The 21,190-nt window shown below is 38.4% G+C and overlaps 1 protein-coding gene across 15 annotated transcripts in view; it reads right to left on the bottom strand.

The window, feature by feature from the left end:
• PDE4D (phosphodiesterase 4D) overlaps nt 1-21,190 on the bottom strand; it is a 1,386,129-nt gene that overhangs the window by 351,108 nt on the left and 1,013,831 nt on the right. For 4 of the 15 annotated variants that reach the window (XM_087861889.1, XM_087861888.1, XM_087861886.1 and 1 more), the window contains exon 2: nt 492-21,078. The exons of the other annotated variants lie outside the window; for them this stretch is intronic. In XM_087861889.1, the coding sequence (XP_087718015.1) occupies nt 492-580 (89 nt within the window). In that variant the 5' untranslated portion in view covers nt 581-21,078. The remainder of the gene's footprint in view (nt 1-491; nt 21,079-21,190) is intronic. 15 annotated transcript variants of the gene reach the window in all.

Below are 21,190 nucleotides of genomic sequence, written 5' to 3'. Positions count from 1 at the left end.
ATAGTTGCCACTTTTACATGTGCATGTACCCGGAAACCCTTATAAACCAGATAGTAGTATTTCCTTTTTGTTGTTTGATTGCCCGTTTAATCAAGCATGACACCTTTCCTGACATTTAAAGGGTTAACTGCAAGTTAGCATGACCAATGTTGGCTCTTGGAACTCCATCAGGGTTGCTAATACCCTTGTTTTCCAGATGCCAGTAATAAGAATGCTGTTTTTTTAAGTTCACCGTTTAACACTCAAAATCAGCTTTTAGAGTTAGTCAACTTCCGGCTACTTCTCAGGTTCCCACATACCCCCTGACTATTTTAAGGTTCATCTCTTTGTCACTCATATTTCGCATACTGCCAACTTAACGCACGTTAGGAGTTAAATAGATCAACACGGGGCAAAAGCATATTTCGGCGGGGGTAGGGGGGTGGGAGAGCTAAAGCTACAGAGACTGATTTAAAAAATTCTTCCCGGCTACACAAAGTAAAGAATGATACCTGTAGGACTTTGAGAAACGCAATCTTGTTTTGGCTCTGGGAGATGGTCCTGGCACTGTGACTCCCTGAGGATCCCAAAGAAAAGCCATTTGTAAGGAAGGTGCCAGGATCACTGGAAACCGCAGAAAGTCAGAGTGAAGTCAGAGTGGGTGCAGGGCCCAGGGGCCGCAGGGCCCCGCGCCGAGCAGGAGGCACTTGTAGCTGAGTGAGGGCATTTCCTCCGTGTGGTGTGGTGGTATGCGCTGACAAGGAGGTGGCAGGCTGGCTGAAGCAGGGGTGGAAGGGATGGCCAGGACTTCCTGCTGTGTGACACTTGCCCTTTGCGACAGAGCTTGCTTCACTCAGACCTTATCTCATTAATAACATGAGCAACACTGTCTCACAAATTTGTTTTTAAATATAGTCCTGATTAAACAGCATAGTCACATGCCACTCCTGAAAAGCACAACACACACACACACACGCACGCATACAAACACACCATGAAAAGTATGACTGAATGTGGGTGAACCTTTACTATCAAGTGTGAAGTTTTCAAAAAAAAAAAAAAGGTAAATAGAGGGGCTTTGTTAAAAAAGAAGTAATTACGTATCTACAATGGGGAAATTCAACAAAGATTACTACATTCCACACAACTAGCTGCCAAATACAATTTTCCTTATTCCAACTCCTCTTAAAAACAGGGATGGACATCATTATTTGCAAACCTTCCACAAGGATTTAATCTTCTTGAAATACCAGCGTCTCCCTGCAAGTCAGTGTGTGAAGAAAACAGGCAGATCACTTTCAAAGCTTTTGGCAGCTTTCCCCTCAAGGAGATGGTGCGTCACCTTGGAGAGTGAATTATAATGCATGACTTTGACAACAAAGATCAATTTTCTTGTTCATTTTCTATTCCCTAGAAACATTTCTTAACTCTCTGATAAATCCCTTAAAACAACTTTCTTTCAAATTAAATAAATGATGAAAGCCAAATAGAGCCCTTCGCATGTTTTATGAGTCCAGCACTTTTCAGGGAGGCATATATTTCAAGATATTGTATGCAAGGAGTCAAAGGACCCCAATGCCGTCATCAGTCCTCACCATGGAGTGGTATTTAATGTTAACAGTGCAGCATAATTCCATCAGTCCCTGTCCAAACACTGCCCCACGGGTGACCTCAACTGTAAACCAAGGCAGAACTCCACTTCTCCTGGATAAGATTAGAGAGGCTTGGAGTGCCCAAGAGTGAATTTAACCCACTCTGAGCTGGACAAAACTGGCCGACAGTTGAGCTTACTGATGGTCACCATATCTGCTAAATTGTGAGACCTATACCACCCCCTCTATCTCTTACATAGTCTGGGGGTCCAAAATATTCACATACTTTCTATGAAAGCTCAAGTAAGTAAAGAGGACACTTATTTTCCCAGCAGCATCTGGCACACCAGGGGTTCTTGAGAGCACGGCAGGTTCCATATCGGCTTTGTGAATGAGTAATAGAAAACATTTTCATGGTTTCACCTCTTTGATATCTGACAGATGGGTTCCAGGAATGGATGGGTGAGAGCTGACTAAACAGCAGTGAACTCAGAGGAGCCAAGAGTTCATAAACAAACATGTTCTCTCTGAATCAATCCACAATATTTGAATGCTTCACAAATTACAGTGTTCTGCTTTTGTACACGGCTCCATAGCTCACAAGAGCAAAACTGGAGGCTACCTTCCAGGTATGCTTTGAGAAAGACCGAGGAAGTGCTTGTGTCTATACCTACTCGAGTCTCCCCTTCTTGGTGGATGAAATTCCACTATTATCATTGCATTCTTTTACACTATTTGATTTCCACGTCGGGACGGCTCTGAGAAAATGCAAACACTCCTGGCAGAGTTAACAAGCTGCTGAACAACGTGGTGTTTAGTAGTATGGCTTTATCTGAAACTGAAGTCAGAAAATATAGGAGAACGGGGAATGAAGAGGAGGATGCCCCTGAGAGCAGGTGCGGGGAGAGTGGGGGTGGGGAACACACAGACAGGCATGAGAGCAGGAGGGGTGGTACTAGCTAAGATGAGCTCCCCTCACCTTCCACGTGGGAGAGAACTCTTCTTCTAACTGGTGGCATTTTACATTTTACAGGTGAAATAACCTCAGTATTTCCTGGAACTAAAAGCTGTACTCCTTAAATACTCACTGCCTCCTTTTCATTTCTTCTGTACAGTTAGACATAATCCCCCCATAGGTTCGCAGGCCTCAGTCAGGTCGCAGAAATAAGCCACTTATTTCTGACATTAATCATGAGTAAAATTAATTTTAATTAATTTATACTTAATTTCAAGTAATATACCAATATTCTTTGGAAGGACTGGCTAGTACTTCACAGACATGAGAATTTATAGACAACCGGAAAAAAATAAAAATTAAATAAGATGTTTGCTAGGATGAACCTTTGCTGTCAGTTACGTTTTAAACAGTTGTTTATAACTTTCACTGCACGTGTACTAAAGGGTAGAAAAAGAAATGAGGTAATATTTGGAATATCTTAACATGTCACTGTTAAACATTTCTTTACCCATAAGAATATTAGTAGAAACAGGATTCGGTGGCAGAGAAGTTCCATCCCTGAGACAAACTCATCTTCTACAAGTTGGAAACTAAAGTTATACCCCCAGCAAAACCAAATTCTGAAATCTAAACTTTGCCTCCACCAAACTGTTATCCAATAATTCCTAAACTCCCTAAAAGCCCAACAACATGCCCACCTCCTCCCAATAAGGTAGATCTTATGCTCCACAGCTCTATATAAGGCATTTTCTTTGACTCTTGAATATTTCTGGGATTTTGGTTCCAAGATTCCAGATGTTACAAGTGGCAAATTTGGGGTCTGGTGTCTGACACAGAAACTCAGCATTTCCTTTATAGGAGATAGTTACTACGAATCAAATTGGAAGTCCCAAATTTAAAAGTGGAAAACTTTAAACATAACTCACATAGACATTTGCTTACTCCAAGTCACTATTTTGACAGGTGGGGGTTGGTGAACTGAACTTCAGGGAAACAAAGAGTTACATTAGTGGGGTTGCATTATGTTGAAATACATTGCCTCAGGAAGCCAGGGCAGGCAGAGATAGGGTCTAGGATAATGCTGTATTTTGAAATCATGGCTGGTCACAGACTCGAAGGTGGTAGAAGTTAACGTGGAAGCAAACAACCTCATTTCATGTTCATTTATCAGCTACCTCTGACAGGAGTTTCATTGTAAGAATTCTATTTTCACAGTGATCAATTGCAAAAGAGCGTGCCAAAAGGAAATTTAACAACCGGACTTGCGCACTTCTCTAAACTAGTATTCATACGGTATCAGTAACTGGATTTTATTACATTCGTGTATTATCAAAATCAACTATCAATTTTTTTAAAGATGTATTTATATATATTAGAAAGAGAGGGTGTGTGAGTGGGGGGAGGAGCAGAGGGAGAAGGAGAGAAAGAATCTCAAGCAGACTCCCTGATAAGCATGGAGTGTAACTCAGGGTTCGATCTCACATTTGTGAGATCATGACCTGAGCTGAAATCAAGAATCAGATGGCCTAACTGACTGAGCCACTCAGGCACCCCTCAGCTATCGATTATTACTCCAATGGAAATGCCACAAAATAACACAAGCATTTTTCTTGATCTGCTTTCAAATAGTCATTCTAAACCTTACATGTGCCTACTTGATTTAGAGGTCAATTCTTCTGTGTTCTAAAATGGAGGACAATTATCTTATAAGTTGTAACACTAATAGAATGCTAACAGAATTGACGGTACCCATAGCTTTAAGAGCGTTAGGAAAGCACGCTCTTATTATAAGCTGCTACAAACACATTCTTTATTCATTTATGTTTTGGGACACAAACAGAAATAAAATGTAATCTAAGAGCTAACATTATTAAAACATAGAATAAAACAATCAACAAGAGGCATGGTTAAATATCAGAATAAAAGATAAATAAAATTGGATTGTGAATCTAAATGCTTTGCTTTACATTTAAGGTTCCCATTTACATTAGAGTATTTAAGGATTCTTTTTAGCAATTCAGAAGATAATTAAGTCAAACCCTTTCCAACCAAAAAAGCACTGAGTGCATTCTAAATACTTGGGTAAATGGGGGTTGAAGGAAAGAAATTGAGGAAAAAACGAGCAGGAAGGGAAATGCATTTCATGTTTATTAAGCATCTACTAGATGACCGATAAAGTCCCAAGAGATTTTTCTAAGTAGTCAACAGGTAATATTTTAGAGTCAAATTCCTTAAAAAATTTGGAATCAATATATGTTAATCAGTTGATATAAAAAAAATAAACACAACTTTTTTTAAAAAAAGATTTTATTTATTTATTTGAGCGAGAGAGACAGCCAGTGAGAGAGGGAACAGAAGCAGGGGGAGTGGGAGAGGAAGAAGCAGGCTCCCAGCAGAGGAGCCTGATGCGGGGCTCGATCCCAGAACACCAGGATCACGCCCTGAGCCGAAGGCAGAGGCTTAACAACTGAGCCACCCAGGCGCCCCTAAACACAACATTTTTAATGTGTGTAAAAGTCTTCTGGGGTCAATAATTGTGGAATTGTCCAATTTTTTATTCATGCAATTTTTAGAAGTCAGAAAACCATTTTCTTTTCCAATATTGTATTCATGTGTGCAGACTGAAAAAACAAAAACAAAAACAGAACACCTCTCCTTAGGTATTAACTAGTAAGCGAAAGGGTGGACTATAGAATTTCGTTTTGAAAGCTACTTCCTCCGAGAAGCCTTCCCTGCTTTCCCAGACCAAGGGAAGTCTCCACAGCACCCTGCACTTCCTCTTTGTCACTGTCAGCACATTTGTAATCACTACTTATTCAACATCAGGCTTCCCTGATGGACCTAGCCATCTAAAGGACATAGACCATGTTTGCTTTCCCATTGGATGCCCAGTACCTAGCAAATGACTGGGAAAATAAGTCACAATAATGTTTGTTTAATGAATGAACAAACCCATAACCACCTCGGGGCCTCTTGACAAGAAGATGCATCACCTTTATTATATCCTTTTGTGTTCCCAAGTAGGGACAAAACATTTCGCTATGGTAGGACTCACTTATTTTCTCTTTCCTTACATGTTCCCTCTGTCAAAGCCATAATTGTAGCAACAAATAAATAAATAAAACAATAAAGCCAGAAAAAAAATGCAGTCACTGTTATGACCAAATGAATTACAGGCCTATCCTCAGATTAGGTTTTTTTTTTTGTTGTTCTTCTTGTTTTTGGTTTGGTTTGTTTTTTGATGAAGCATCATTGGGTAAATGTGCAGGGCAGTCCTGATAGAGGGTATTGGAGCAACAGTCCTGCCATAAACTTGAGTGATCTTGAGCACTGCTACCTGACCTTGCTAAGTTTCAGTGCCTCACTCACCCAAATGAGAACTACTGCAAAGAGGTTTGGAGAAGAATGAATAGTGTAATTTACATGAAAGTTTTCTGAAAAGACCACACAAGGTTTTAAGCACTACTACTGACAATGTCAAGCTTTTTGGTCAGCTAGGAAAATTATTTTTTTACTATTAGAAACATTTCCAGAGTTCAAAACTGTACTGTAAGATGGGTCACCTCGTAAACATGGTAAGTAGCAATACCATTTTACCAGTTGCAAAAGGGGTATCGATCTACAATTTTAACAGGTACTTTTTTTTTTCTCCTATGTGATGTTTTTAACCTAAATATAAAGGGACAGAATATCAAGCCATTATATTTTACAAGTTAGTCCTTTAACAAAATATTAATGTTTTATATGCAGGATGAAACCCCTCTACTGGTTCTGTGTACTAGAAGTAAAAAAAAAATAAAAAAATTAAGGGGCAAGGAATTCTACTGAAGTGAGCTAATGGAATTTTTCACAATTGTTCAAAATCCTGGGCTTCACCACATATAGAAACATTTTCATTTATTTTTTGAAGACTTAAAGGATGCTGCAGACAGGTTGCTTAACTGAAAAAGCATTCGCAACACTGACTCCAACTCATGCTGCTCTCCTTGTTGACCACACACCAGATAAGGACAGAAATGGCCTCTTTTCAGCTTTTTAGAACTATATTAACAAACAAGCAAAAGCAGTGATGGAATTACCAGGCTGAGAAACAAAATCACTCTCTGGGGAGAAAGAAAAAGACCCCAAATACCAAGAATCTCTAAATAACAACAATCTCATGTGTTCAACTTTGGCACTGTGAACTTTTTCCATGACAGGGTTCAATATCTCGCTAAATCTGTATATCCATTTATGGGAGCCAACATTCATGAACTTTCCTGTTCCTGGCTACCTACTGTCACCCCTGTTACCTCCAGACCCCCTTTCCTTACCCTGACACTCATAGTGTGTTGACTGAGTCTGTGAAGCAAATGTTACCACAAGGTCTGGGTATCGTTTTGTAATTCCTTATTTTATTAGGGTAGTATCAACCACTAATTTGTTATTTATTCTGTGATAAGGGCTTAACATACCTTGTATCATCCACATAATACTATATCTATGAGTTTAGTCTATTTTTATTCTGTTTTATGACAGAAGAAAAAGAGGCTTAGAAAGCTGAGGTAACTTGCCCGTATGATCATGCAGCCATGCAGATCTGAGACTAAGATTGGGGTTTTTCCAGTTAGAAAACCTATGCTCTTAGCCAACAGAGGCCTAGAATATAACTGAGGAAGGATATAACTCCGGAGAGGTAAGTCATGGCGCAAGTTTTGCATTTTCACAGAAGAAACAGGCAATATGCACAATAATTACATAATCGTGTTTAATCTTAATTCACTCTCTCAGATAGACATCATTGTTGCAATTTTATTTTTTTTAAAGATTTATTCATTCACTCTAGAGAGGGAGTTTGAGCGAGGGAGAGGGAGAATCCCAAACAGACCTCATTTAGTGCAGAGTCCCAGGCAGGGCTGGACCTCACGACCTACGAGGTCATGAGCTGAGCCCGAATCCAGGAGTCAGACGCTCAGCTGACTGCACCACCCAGGGGCCCCTGTTGTTGCGATTTTGTAGATAAGAACCCTGAGGCTCGCAGAGGTTAAGTGGCTTGGCTGACACCACAAAACTAATATATGATGGAGATGTGTGTTCGAGTCAGTTCTGCCTAGCTTGAATCTTCTCTCCAAAGTAGGTGGCTTCCCCAAGGTCTTTAAATTGGTAATTCTAGGGCCTGGAGACCAAGGCTGAGGACAGGGCCATGTGGGCGCAGCTGTGATAACCAGAGTGTTACAGAGGCAGAAAGGGGAGGCCTGGGAGGGGATGGCAAGGCTTGAGGAAAAGTGACAACGTGAGTGTTTTTGAACGCCCTGTGTACTGCATTTTCCCTCCGTATAGTTTATATCAAGAGAAACAGAAACACTTTTCAGTCTGTCTAACCAATGGCAGCAATTCACTAGGAGCTAAAATAGAAATCGGGGTATTTCTGCAACAGTGAAAGAAAGCAAAGTGTGTTTATGTTATTGGTATTTATTTGTAACAGGAGGCAGAAAACGTAAGGTACCATTTTCTAGTGATCTCTCAAAACCACCTAAGAAATTTATAACAGAGATCTATACAGTTAGGGCATTAGTAAGATAACAGGGCACATCCTGGCCCTTGCTTCCACGGCCATCACTAATTTTACTTCTATTGGTTCAGTGGAGTTAAGTGACTTTCCCAAGTTTGGTAAGTGGTAAATAATGAGCCTTGACTGAAACTTTAGCATGCCTCTAAATTTTGGAAAATTAGCCATTTCTAAATTAGGGACTTCCTCTATCAAATTTACTGCCTTTAAAATGTAGAAGTAAATTGGAGAAGGCACAGTTGTTTTTCATTGGTCAGGTGATATCAAGTAAAATAATCTATTTATAGCAAATTCTGATTCAAATGCTGATTTAAATTGTACCTATATTAGTTTGATATATAAGTTATACCTAACTCTTAAGGGATTGAATTTACATTTGAAAATAAAACTGCAGTCAAAGAAACAAAGCCATAGCCCTGGGTTTTCAAGCAGTATTGAATAATAGATAATGAAATATTTTGGGGCAGTGAGTATTTTTCTTGATATTCTAAGAGTGAGCTTAACTAAATCACAAAATCCTAAAAGATAGAGCATATAGTGGTTTCCATATGAAATTTTTCTCAACAGGTAACTCTTCCTCCCTTCCTTCTTTCCTCCGTTCCCTTTCTTCCTCCTTCCCTCCCAATTACTCGCAAATACATATTAGGCATCTACTATGTGCCGAGTGCTATGCTTTATGCATACTAACAATTAATGGTGAAGACAATCGTGGCAAACAGACCTTAGAACTGATTGAACTGAAGACTGAAACTTCAGCCTTATAAGAAATTGGACTAGGGTTTACATTTTTTAAAAGTGTCAAGGAAATAGGAAGAGAAGGGATATAAAATATTTATAGAAGTGGAAAATGGCTTGAGGTCTTGTTTATGAAAAAAAATAAATACAATTAAGGAGAAGGTGATTCTTCAGATGATCAACATTAAAAACAGATCAAATGAGATATTTTTGGTAAAACACTTTCCTCAGCAGCTGGCCCAGGGGAAACACTTCCCTGACAGTCAATTCATAGTATTATATGAAACTGGGAGGGTGGCAGGAGAGACACATTTATAAAGAAGCTCTTGTCTCATGACTAGTGTCAAGCGTGGGTGTGAATCCGTGCTAGGTGGTTGGGAATACAAAAGAAAATGGAAGCTGCTCCGTCTTCAGAGAGGCTTGCAACCAGGAAAAATCTCACCTCATAAAAACATTTCTGTAACCTGTACCGGTTAACGTTTTCTCAACAAAGTGTATCAATAGTGCTCACAACATTAAAACTGACAAACTGTGCCTCGGCATCTTTTACAAATCAAGAGAAAAATAAGCATGCCGTAAATAGGGCAATCAGCCCTGCAGTACTCCAGAACGAGCCGAGTTATAGATGTGCAAAACACAAACACGACAGGACACATAAAACTTGTTTCAGAAAAGAAGAAACAGAATATGGTTCTTGCCATATCAAAAAGAGATATTTCCCCCAAAATGGTATTATGAAAATTTTCAAAAATAACTAAAAGTTGAAAGAATTTTACAGTGAACACCTGGGTATCTACCACTTAGTTTATGCTGGTAACATTTAAGAGACTCTTTCTTTCTTTCTTTTAAAGATTTTATTTGTTTGACAGAGAGAGAGCACAGCAGGGGGAGCAGCAGGCAGAGGGAGAAGCAGGCTCCCTGCTGACCAGGGAACCTGACTAGGAGGGGCTCCAACCCAGGACCCTGGATCATGACCTGCACCCAAGGCAGACAGACGCTTAACCAACTGAACCACCAAGGCGCCCCTTAAGAGAATGTTTCTTAATAGGAAATTACAATATTGGACTTGAACAATGAGAACTGTACTGTTATAGTATTCAGCTGAATAATATTTACACATTGTTTATTATATTAAACTTAAATTATAAGTCTCTGTGCTTTAATATTAGTCTATTTTAAAGGGTGGACTTTGTACAGGCAGACAATGAGGGTTTTTTTTTTTTTCCTATGTAATATAAAGAACATAGTAAATTTGAATTCCTGAATCTTGCTAAAAAATAAGTTAATGATCAAAAGTAAATGTTAAAGATATCAAAGATTATGAATTATCAAAATCAATATCCATTTAAGTGATAAACAGTCAACCATGAGGTTCTTCTCCAGTTTAGTCCTAGGCAGTATGTTTTCGAGATTGTTTCATACCCAGTAATTCTTAGTAAATTATGAGTTCAGTCAGGTGGTTAGGAATGGGATAATTTGGACTATTCCAGTTATTGATATGATACAAAATACCTTAGAAGATCTGTAAATCAGGTGCTTTGTGGGAGGATGGGCAGAGGGAGAGGGACAGAGGAGAGAATATCCAAGCAGACTCTATGCTGACCGTGAAGCCTCACAGGGGGCTCCATCTCATGACCCCGAGGTCATGACCTGAGCCGAAATCAAGAGTTGGACACTTAACCAACTAAGCCAGCCAGGCGCCCCTTGTTCTATTTTTTTAATGAATATAATGAATTTAATGAATATAATGAATCTAGTCCATTAAGGACAAGAAAGAGACTCTACTTCAGTAATAAATGAAATAGAAAATCCCAACATCAATGAATCTGCTTTTCACCCACTATTCCTGATATGCCTATGGATATGTCAGCTTGCTACCTTCTCAACAATTTGACATGCAAGTCAAGTTCAAATGACATCACAAGAGTGACAGAGGAAACCTAATTTTAGTATCCATGATACTGAAGAACTTACACAAATAAGTACTGAATCCTCTCAGCTCATGTTTCGAGTTGATGCATGAAAAGGAATCCAATCAAGGAGCAGGTACTGCAGAGTCTTGTCCAAAGCTGGGGCTCTCAGGTGCTCCAAGGACGGTGGAGCATCTCAGATTCAGATGATCAACTTTTCAGGTACTTAATTTAAGGATGTGTATTTTCAACTCTAATACCACCTCACTACAGCAGTCCAGTGAGAATAGCAAATATAGCTATAAAAAGCATGCAGTGGCTTTTTCAAGATGTTAGTGTTAATACTTTGTTAAGGACTGCAGTATGAAGTGGTACGTATACATAATGGAATATTATTCAGCCATGGGAAAGAAGGAAATACCACCCTTTGTGACAACATGGATGGGCCTTGTAGGTATTAATGCTAAGTGGGATAAATCAGAGAAAGACAAATACTGTATGGTATCACTTACATGTGGAATCTAAAGAAGTCGAACTCATCAAAACAGAGAGTAAAATGGGGGTTACCAGAGGCTGGGGGGTGGGAAATTAGGGGAGGTGTGGTTGAAGGGTACGAATTTGTAACTACTAGTTAAATAAATCCTGGAGATCTAATGCACAGCATAGTGATTATAGATAACAATACTGTATTATGATCATCAAACTAACTATAAGTCCCAACACAAAAAAGAACTGATAATTATATGAAGGGATGGAGGTTTTAGCTAACTGTATAATGCAATCATATTATAATATATAAATATATCAAATCAACATGTTGGCCACCCTAAATTTACACAATGTTATATATCAACTATATTTCAATAAAAGAGAAGCACATTATGAAATTGCTAATAGTAAAAAGATTCTACTCATGGCAAGCATTTTACAATTAAATCCAATTAATTAAAATACACACCAAAGTGTTGATAGTGTTATTGCTGGGTATTAGGATTGTAGGCATTTTTAAACTTTCTTTTCTGTAGTGTTCAAGTTTTCTATGACAAATAGAAATTACTTTTATAATAATATAAAACTAAAAATAGGGTACTAGAAACTCAAATTTTTTTTTCAGTTTGATTAGATTTCAACCAAAACTCCATGAAGAAAAACTTTTAAATGTATATTAACTTAAGTATGTCTTATAGTTTACACGTTGCTGAGATGGTAAAGGGTCAGAGGGAGAAGTGCTGGAAAGCCAGGTAAGCATACACATCATTTAACACCTACGATGATATGATTTAAAATCGAATGAGAAACAGCATGATGCGGTCTGCAGACGTTTCACTAGAGAGGACAGAGCAGTCTGCCCCGTAGAGGTAGAAGAGTCAGGGCCAGTAAAAAGCAAAAATGCTGCAGAACTCATCAGAGATTCAAAGAGGCACTTCATGCCAGTCTGTGAGAAAATGCTCTTCTATGAAGAGCTAGATGTTTGCACAGTGCCCCCTTCTGAAGAGAGGTTCTCATGACTGAGCCTTCACCCAAAGAGAGAGCCAAGAGCTTCAACTAGCCATAAAAGCATCTGCTTAGCCTTCATCATCTGATGCCTGACTTCCAAACCTTTCAGAAGACACATATGTGTGCACAGGTAATTCACAGACGCAGTTTCCTATATCTGCTATTAAAGGTGTACATAAATATTTCACACGGTTGTGTTTTTTAATGGAAATGCCATTTAAAAGAACTTCTCAAAATAGTAAATCAACATTATTTGTCCCCATTACTTCAGAAACTTGCTCTGTTTCTCAATCTGACAAAAGAAAATTGAGTATGAAAAATTGGGGAATACATTTAAAATCAAATATTGCCTATTTATCTTAAAAATATAGAACCATTATTTATAAAATGTTTGTATGATTACGAGTACCATTTGGAAATGTTATCAGTCATCTGAAACTTCATGTGAGAGCCACTGATTAGAATATTACCATTTTAGTAATGTGAAAGTGGGGTTATTTTTAGGTGTTGGAATTAACTTTTCAGTTAGAATAAAAAATCTCATTCCTATAAATGATTCCACTAATTTACAAGTATCTGAATAACTGCTCATCAGGAAAATACAAATTCTGGATGTCCAGTGCAAAGGGGAAATCCCTCTGAAATGTGATGCAATGTGTACAAGAAGAATTGTGCCTTGTCTGAGTCAAAACCGGAGAGAGAATGATTTGTTTTCACATTCAGTTTAACAATTGACTGGAAGTGAATATAGTCTTCATGTCGCCTGTTGCTGGCTACACTATGCCATAGGAATCATGCTTCTGAACCCTGAACCAAAGTAGTGAACAAGTATGAGTGAGCATAAACCAGGATTAAAAGGCAAAGACAACAACCAAAGGATGGCGTTAGGTAGCCCTCCATGTTCTCCACCAGTTTTTCCAAAACCACCCAAAATAAACATATAGGGAAAGTGAAAACAATGTGCTTCCTCTGCAAAGGCAGATTCAAGATGAGTCCTCAAGAACCCCGTAGGTGTCATCACTATTCAAATTACTACTATCTAGAAATTCTGCTGTAGCATTTGCTAAAAGCTCAGACTGTTCACTGATGAACATCATTGTGTCCATGTGGAAAAGAGTAACTAGGCACTGAGGAAGGATCAAGTACATGTAGGAACCTACTCATATTCAGATCTTGGGCAACAGGCTTTCAAATAAGTTTCTAAAAGACTAATCCTTCCCCGTTGTATCTCCACCCTGACATATTCCCTGATGTCCAAAAGAGTATCTCCACCACCTTCTTGGATCTCTAATGATGTTAGGGTAAATTCCTCCCAGGCAGACCCTGCAAATTCTTGGTATGGGTCCTTAATTTGGAGAGGAGGTGGGGACCTAATTATATGAAGTTAAGGCAGTGGGAAGAGAGGAAAGTCTGATAAAGTGTGCATTAATAAGCTGTGGGTAAATGGAACTCAATCTTCTGGGGTATTTCTAAGGGGTATTGACATGTCTTGGCATTGTCCCTCTGCAGAATGTGGAACTTGGGGTGTATAAGTATTCCCTAGTCCCTCAATGCATGCAGGTTACCCCTGGGAGTACTCAGTCATAAGCCCACACACAATCTGGCAAGCTCCTTTGTACTGGAGAAGGTGTCTGGGTGCCTCAGATGAGAAGCTGACCTGGCACACAGAAAATGGCCAGCACATGTGCAAGGAGACTCTGGAGTGGGTAAATAAGAGATGGGGTGGGGCTTGAAGCCTCTACCGTAAATAGGATGCTCAAACTTATGATGCCCAAACTGAATTTTTAGTTCATGTCTCCATCACCCCACCAATAAACCTATTATTCCCTTCTCTTCCCCAATGCAGCAAATGAAAGCACAAGTTTTTAATTTTTTCAGGCTAAAATCCTTGAATCATCTTTGGCTCATTTACTTTTCTCTTACTCCATGTGAAATTCCATCATCAATTGATGTCAGCTCAGTTTTCAAATTATAGCCAGAATCTGGTCACTTCTTACCAATTCCACTGCCACCACCCTGGCTCAGGTCACCATTGTCTCCTACCCAAATTATTGCGGTGGCTTCTTAACCATTTACCCTGCTTCTGCCCTTGCGCCAAGTCCATTCTTCACAGAATACCGGAATACTCAGAGTGTCCCTTTGAAAAGGAATATCAATTCTCCTCTCAAAACCCTCTACTAGCTTCCCACTTCACTTGGGATAAAATCCCAACTCTTTACCATGGCTTACAAAAGCCCTCTCCTAACTCTCTGACCTGTTTTCCTTCTCCTCTCCCACTTGCTTACTTGATTCCACCCATACTCGTCTTTTTTTTTTTTTTTTTTTGTCTTTTTCCTAATCTTTGAACACAAGGCAGCTGCTCCCACGTCAGGACCTTTGCACTTGCTATTTCCCTTCCTAAAATGCTCTTCCTTCAGATATCTGCATAGTTCTTTCATTTTGTTAAGATCCAAATGTCAGTTTAATACAGAGGGCTACCTATTCTATTTGCACTGCCACACTCTCTTTCTTTCCTCTGCATGATTTATCTTGATAGAACTTATCATCATTACATAGTTATTTTGTATATGTTTGTATATTTTACATTGCTTAGCTCCCCCACAAAAAAATAAAGTTTTACACACACACACACACACACACACACACACACACACACACACAAACACACACACATATACACACACACGAAGAAGAGACTCTGCTTTTTTCACTGCTGCATGCCAGCAACTGGAATAGGGACTGTTAGTGGTAGGAGTCCAATATATATTTGCTTAGTGGATGAACTCACTGATCTGACAGCCATAGGAGATAAATATTGATATGTATTAATCAAATATTTATCAAACACTGTGACTGCTATTGTTCTATAACAAGTATAAGCAGTTGCTGCTCTTTAGAAGCAAGATACATCAGTGCATGAGAACACGAGACACATCCAGTGCATGGTGAAATAAATCAATTGTTTCGAGAGGGGAGGTTATTATAGACAGTGATAGCTAAGAAAAGGTAGGAAAGAAAGGCTGAGACTTGACTCTGGAAAACTTTGAATGTGATGCTGGAAGTGGGGAACGTTGTTCCATTTAGAAGTGAGACGGCATCAAAAGTTCCTGAGCAAGGGAGTGAAATAATGAAAGAAGAATTTTAGAACACTTAATATTTGTTCTATTTCCACAAGGATTTGAGCAGGAAAATACTGGAGCCAGGGAGACAGTGTCATGAATTTTTCCCTCCCAAATCTTCCTTTTTCTCAGTATCCAAGACATTGACATATATAATAACTATAGTCACAAAAACCCCAACTGTACAGTGGTATAACTGGTGCACAAAATACGCACATATTCGATGTATACAATTTGACGAGTTTAGACATACGCGTACATCCATGAAACTATCACCACAATCAAGGTAACAGACATATCCATCACCTCCACAACTCTCCTTAAGTCTCGTTGGTTTTGGGTGTGTGTGGGGGTGGAGTGGGGTAATAACACATAACATGAGCTCTACGATCTTAAATTTTCAAGTGCACCAACATGGTATTGTTAACTACGGGCACAATACTGCACAGCAGAACTCTAGAACTTACTCATCCTTTCAACATAGTTTTTTAGACATAGAGCACTATGATAGGCATAAATCACTTAACATTAATATGCATGTTACAGAGAGGTCCTCTGGAATCTGCTCTCTTCTTGAAAGTCTATTTTATTTTGTTTGAGGTACATAATAATACATCTAACTTGTGGATATGAAATAGAAACAGCTTGATATATCACCACTTACACCATGAGTATCATTCCATACTTTTCATATTCAGTTAGGAAACTTTTTGTCCTTACCGGCAATGTTAACTTTAGCTGGAAAAAGATCTGTCCATAGTTTCCCTGGAATTTAACGTGAACCTACTACAGGTGTGAAAAAAGCTCAGATTCATTCTTCTTCAGGTTATCTGAGAACTAATAAATAAGGCAGTGAAAAAACATAAGGCTGGACATGAACGTGCTATGGGTTATCTGGTGAGATATGGATATGAGTAAGTGGAAATAAACATGTCAAATGTGTCTATGGTGAATAACAAGTATTCTTTACTTCTTTAGTTTGTTTGTTATCTAGGGCATCACACACACTGTACTCTCCCTTTCTCTCTGAGAGAGTGAGAGCAATATGCTCAGTGTTCTCCTGGGCTGCGAACCTCTAGGGGCATGTATCCCTGGGACTGCCCAGCACGGTAGGAGCGGAGTAAATGTATGTTAAATGAATCCCTCCAACTCCTTACAAGACAGATTTCAGGGGAATCTCATTATTTACCTCTAAATTCTGCTATTCCTTCTTCTAATGAATATTTAATTCTGCTTTGTTCCAGAAAGGTTTAAAAGCTTCTCTATTTCCTTTGGTAGTTAGTTTAGATAAGCCATATCATCCATTTCTCCACCTACCCAATGGACAATAGTTAATACTTGAATATTTACAGCTTCGTTTGCACCTTGCTATGTTTGAGAACATTTTATATATATAAACCAGTATCACTTGAGGATAATAAGCTGGCAAACTTGAGAACGTCTGACATATCCTCATAAACAATTCCAAATGGCTGATTCTATCGGTTTATATTAAAAGCCAACTTGGTTCAAAATTTAAAAATAAAAAGAAAATTGTATATAGAGAAAATTAACTCACAAATTGTTTGATGGAATTAGCTAGTCTCAGTTCCATCTCATCACACAGTTTTCAATCTCCTAGGTACTACGGATTGAAAGCTCTGAGGAAAATGTCAAACAGTTCACAGTGCATTAAGAGAAACAGTTATTCCACGTAGCTCAAACTTTGTGCCTTTGCTTATGCCATGTTCACCCTTTCAGATACCTTTTTACAAAATAAAAAAAAGGAAAAAGCTACATTTTTAGCCCATCATTCCTGCTACTAAAAGAGTCACAAGGAAAAGTTGAATTGAAACTAGTGACAAGCTTTTGCTTTGTCACAATTACGGCGTTTTTTGTCAATATTATTTATGGGACTCCTTCCAATATTTTATGCAAAGCCATCCTGTGGAATTTTGTGTTCAGAGTAAAGTCCAATGTGGCATTCTCCAGGCTCCTGTTTCTATCTCCAGCCCTCACCATACATACACATTCCCTGAGGCCCATTTGTAAGGAAAAGCAAGAGCAGAAAGCAGATGTCTAAGGGAGATGTGAGGAGGATGAGCATGCGTGCACATGCTCATGTGTGTTTTGCACGTGGCCTGCTTTACCACAGTCCAGGGAGTTTCTGGGGGAAGTCCTGTGCTCAATCCCAGCACCACCAGCCTTTGCAGCAGGCTCTTGCTTCCCTGGTCTGCTTCCCTGACCTCATTCCCCTCTTCCTGCCCAGGGCACGGCAGCTCAGCCACAACACAGAAGCAAGACAAATTAGCTTATCCCACAGGGTTGAAAAGGTGACGCTATGGATGTGCCTGCCTAACAATCAATAATTCATTTAAATGCATTTTCTAATGCATAAAATAACATATTTTTCTTATAACTGGCTGACTTTTACCAGCATTGACCTAAGAATCAGACCCAAATAAGGGCTGTGAGATGCTGAAGTAATTTTCAGCTTGGATAACCTTTTTTTATGACTATATAAATGATGAATGCTTATTCTAGAAAATTTGGAAAATGCAGAAAAGTAAAATAAGAAAAGAAAAATATTCTACATCCAGAGGTAATTGTTGTAAATCTCCTGGTTCAGTTTCTTCCTTATTTTTATGTGTATATACATAAATTTATCCATCTAAATTTAGCATTTGATTGAGAGTTTAGGGTATATGATTTGGAATTCTGCTTTGCATTTCATTTTATACTCTAAACAATTTCCCATATCATTTAAAGTTATTTGAAAATCTTTTTAATGGTTGATAAGATTTTACTGGCTGAGTCTAACATCAAAATTTATTTAAATGTTAGCTTATCTGGAAAACTTAAAATATATGCAAGGTTCTCCATAATATAAGTACTTTTGTGGCAATATTCTCAACATAAATCTTTTTAATATCTCAGATTACTTCCCTAATCCAAATGTCTGTAAGCAGAATTACTAGAGGAATGGGTATGATCATTTTTAAAGCTTGAGGTCCTGAGGAGTTTTAATCATTTTTATGAAATAAAATCCTCCAACTAGTTCAAAAATCAAAGGAACACACTCTATTTGCGTGAATTATTTTATTATGACTTTTTTTTAAGATTAGAAAAAATAAGGTAATTGAAGATGACTTGTTTTACTGCCAAGAGGACCCATACCACATGAAAATCAGAACCTAGAGCAATGTAAAAAATGATTTTTTTCCTATAAGACGGGGAAAAAAATCCCACTATATGAATCCATAAGTTTGGCCACATTGCATGAAAAGGTCAAAGGCAAGCATTAAAAAAAGATGTATGGCTGTTAATATAGCAACACAGAGTTGGTCAAACACTTCAAGTTCTTGTGGCCAGTGAGGTCACTGGAGATGCAGCCGGACATTTCTGACAAATTATGCACACTGAGGTCACATTGTTCTACTTGAGGCAGTTTTTCATAATTGTAGAGTTCTGTTTACAAAAATATCCTTACTTAAAAATATCCTTTTGTGCCCTCTAGTGTTTAAATTCATCAGAGCTTTTGAGAAATACATTTCTTATTTCTAAACTATAGTTGAACACTGTTTCGTTCCTATTTATACAAAGGGTTTACCTATATTAGGAGGTGCCCAAAATACATACCTTTCCAAAAATTTTTTAGTTTGCTTAAAATTTTTCATTTCAAGGGAAGTTAGAGCTGGGCTGGTAACCTGCCACAGGGCAAATCCCACCCACCTCTCTTTCTGTAAATAAAGTTTTCCTGGGACATGCCGTGCTTATTCATTACACATTGTCTGAGGATCCCTGCATTTACTCTCACAGCAGAGCTGAGTAGTTACTTCAGAGAACTTCTGTCCTGCCAAGTCTAAAATACTTACTCTCTTGCCCTTCATAGAAAAAGTTTGCTGACCCATGGGCTACAGAACTTCTCTGATACTTAGATTACTAGAGAGACAGAAAAAAATACATTCTCTTCCTAAAGATGTTCTGGCATTTTACACGTCCTTTATTTCTAATTTTTTCCATCAACTACTGAAATACTAGTTAAAACACAGAGAGCTGCAGGCCAGTAAGTTTTGTGGTTCAAGTGACAAATTGATATTGTCTCAGTGAAAACATTTGCAGTACTGGCTTTTTGTAAGATCTACCCGGGGTGATAATAATGACTCCATCATGACTTCGGCATTGATACGATTATACTGGTGAAAATATAATGAGATCACATTTCTTTACCCATCAAGACCAGGGGCCCAAGAACATTTTTAACTCCTGAGCTGTTACCGACTCTTACTGATTCGGAGGAACTTAAGACTAGGAATAGATTTAGTGTTCCCACCTCTGTTTATTTTGATACATTTAGTAATAAAGCTTACAATAACTTTTAAAGCACATATAGTCTGTTAAAAAGAAAACCACAGGCCCCAAATGGCGTCACTTGGGCAGAGTCCCCAAACCAGGGCTTCATGCAAAATCCAATGCAGTTTCAACCTGCCCCAGAAATATAGTCTTAACCAGTCAGGAAAATTCTGATGCGGACCAAAGAGTCCGCCACTGGGAGCCTCTCCATCCCCGCCTCATTACCAAGATGAGGTAAAGTGCATGATAAAACCCTCTGCTCCTCTCCTAATGGAAAGTGACCTTGCTTGGAACAATCCTTTTCTTTTACTAATATTTTTCTTGCCTCAACCTTCTATAAAAGCCCTCCATTTTGTACAACTTCTCCGGAGCTCCCCTCTGCTTGCTAGGTGGACTGCTGCCCAATTCATGAATCACTTAATAAAGCAATTAGATCTTCAAACTTACTCGGCTGAATTTCGTTTTATAACAAGTCTTTCTACAATAAACATATCATTTATAACTAACATGGAATTTACTTCTGTTACGTGGTTCATTCAAATCTCATGCAATCCCATCCTTCATATATGAATGAAAGCACAGTGCACAATAATAAGACCATAGACCTATGGAGGCAATTTAACAGGCTGCCTTCCTTCCCCACTGCAAATCCCACATCTTCTTAAGTGCCTCTGGTATTTTATCTTCTCTTTTGTCTATCGAGAAGCTTTACTGAAATTTACTTCCTCTTTTCTGAAATGGTTAATATATAGTTCATTAGAGCTTTTTTTTTTTCTTTTTCTTTTTTCCTTTTTCGTATGGTTTCCAGGAGTGGATCTATTCTACTGTTTTCTAACTTAAAATTTGACTTTGGTTCAAAATGGTACAACCATTCCTTTTTCAAAGATACATATCAGCAATACCCTGGCCAGAAATTTTGCATGATAATAGAAGAAAACACAAAACCTAGGGCTTAGAAGACTGAATGAAAAAGCCTCTGCTTGACTGCCTGTGCTCAGGAACAGGCATCTTATTCTTGGGACACACATTCACAGCCATTGCACATTATATGCCTGGAGGTGAAGGTCGCTGCCCTTCTCAGCTTTACAGACTCTCACTGCATGCATATTCTTCGTTCTTCTTATATTTTCCTTATCCCTGATACAATCCCCCTCCCTTGTATCTGACACAGAAACCCAAACACATACTCTGCACAGGTTTACTTTGTGGAATCATATACTTAAAACACCTGAATCAATACCTTAAACACATAATGTCACCTTCAAAATTTGCAATAACAACGACAGAGACAAGAACAAGAACAAAATTATTTCCCATGGCCCATGTTAAAAGCAATTAAAATAAAATGCAAGAAAAAGTGACATCATACCTCTATTCCATAAGCAAAATAAATTATTTCCAAACTTACCTGCAAAAGAAAAGAAAAAAGCAATAAATTTCTAATCAGATTGCATTTTAATTCCTTTTTCTCTGGTAAATTAGGCAAAAATGTCATCCTAAACACAGTTAATTCTTAATGA

This window comes from Ursus americanus, chromosome 5 (genome assembly GCF_024610735.1).
Source record: "Ursus americanus isolate L20-20 chromosome 5, mUrsAme1.1.p, whole genome shotgun sequence".
NCBI classification, from domain to species: Eukaryota; Metazoa; Chordata; class Mammalia; order Carnivora; family Ursidae; genus Ursus; species Ursus americanus.
Note: the sequence above shows the minus strand (reverse complement) of the source record. Positions and strands in the feature narration are given on the sequence as shown.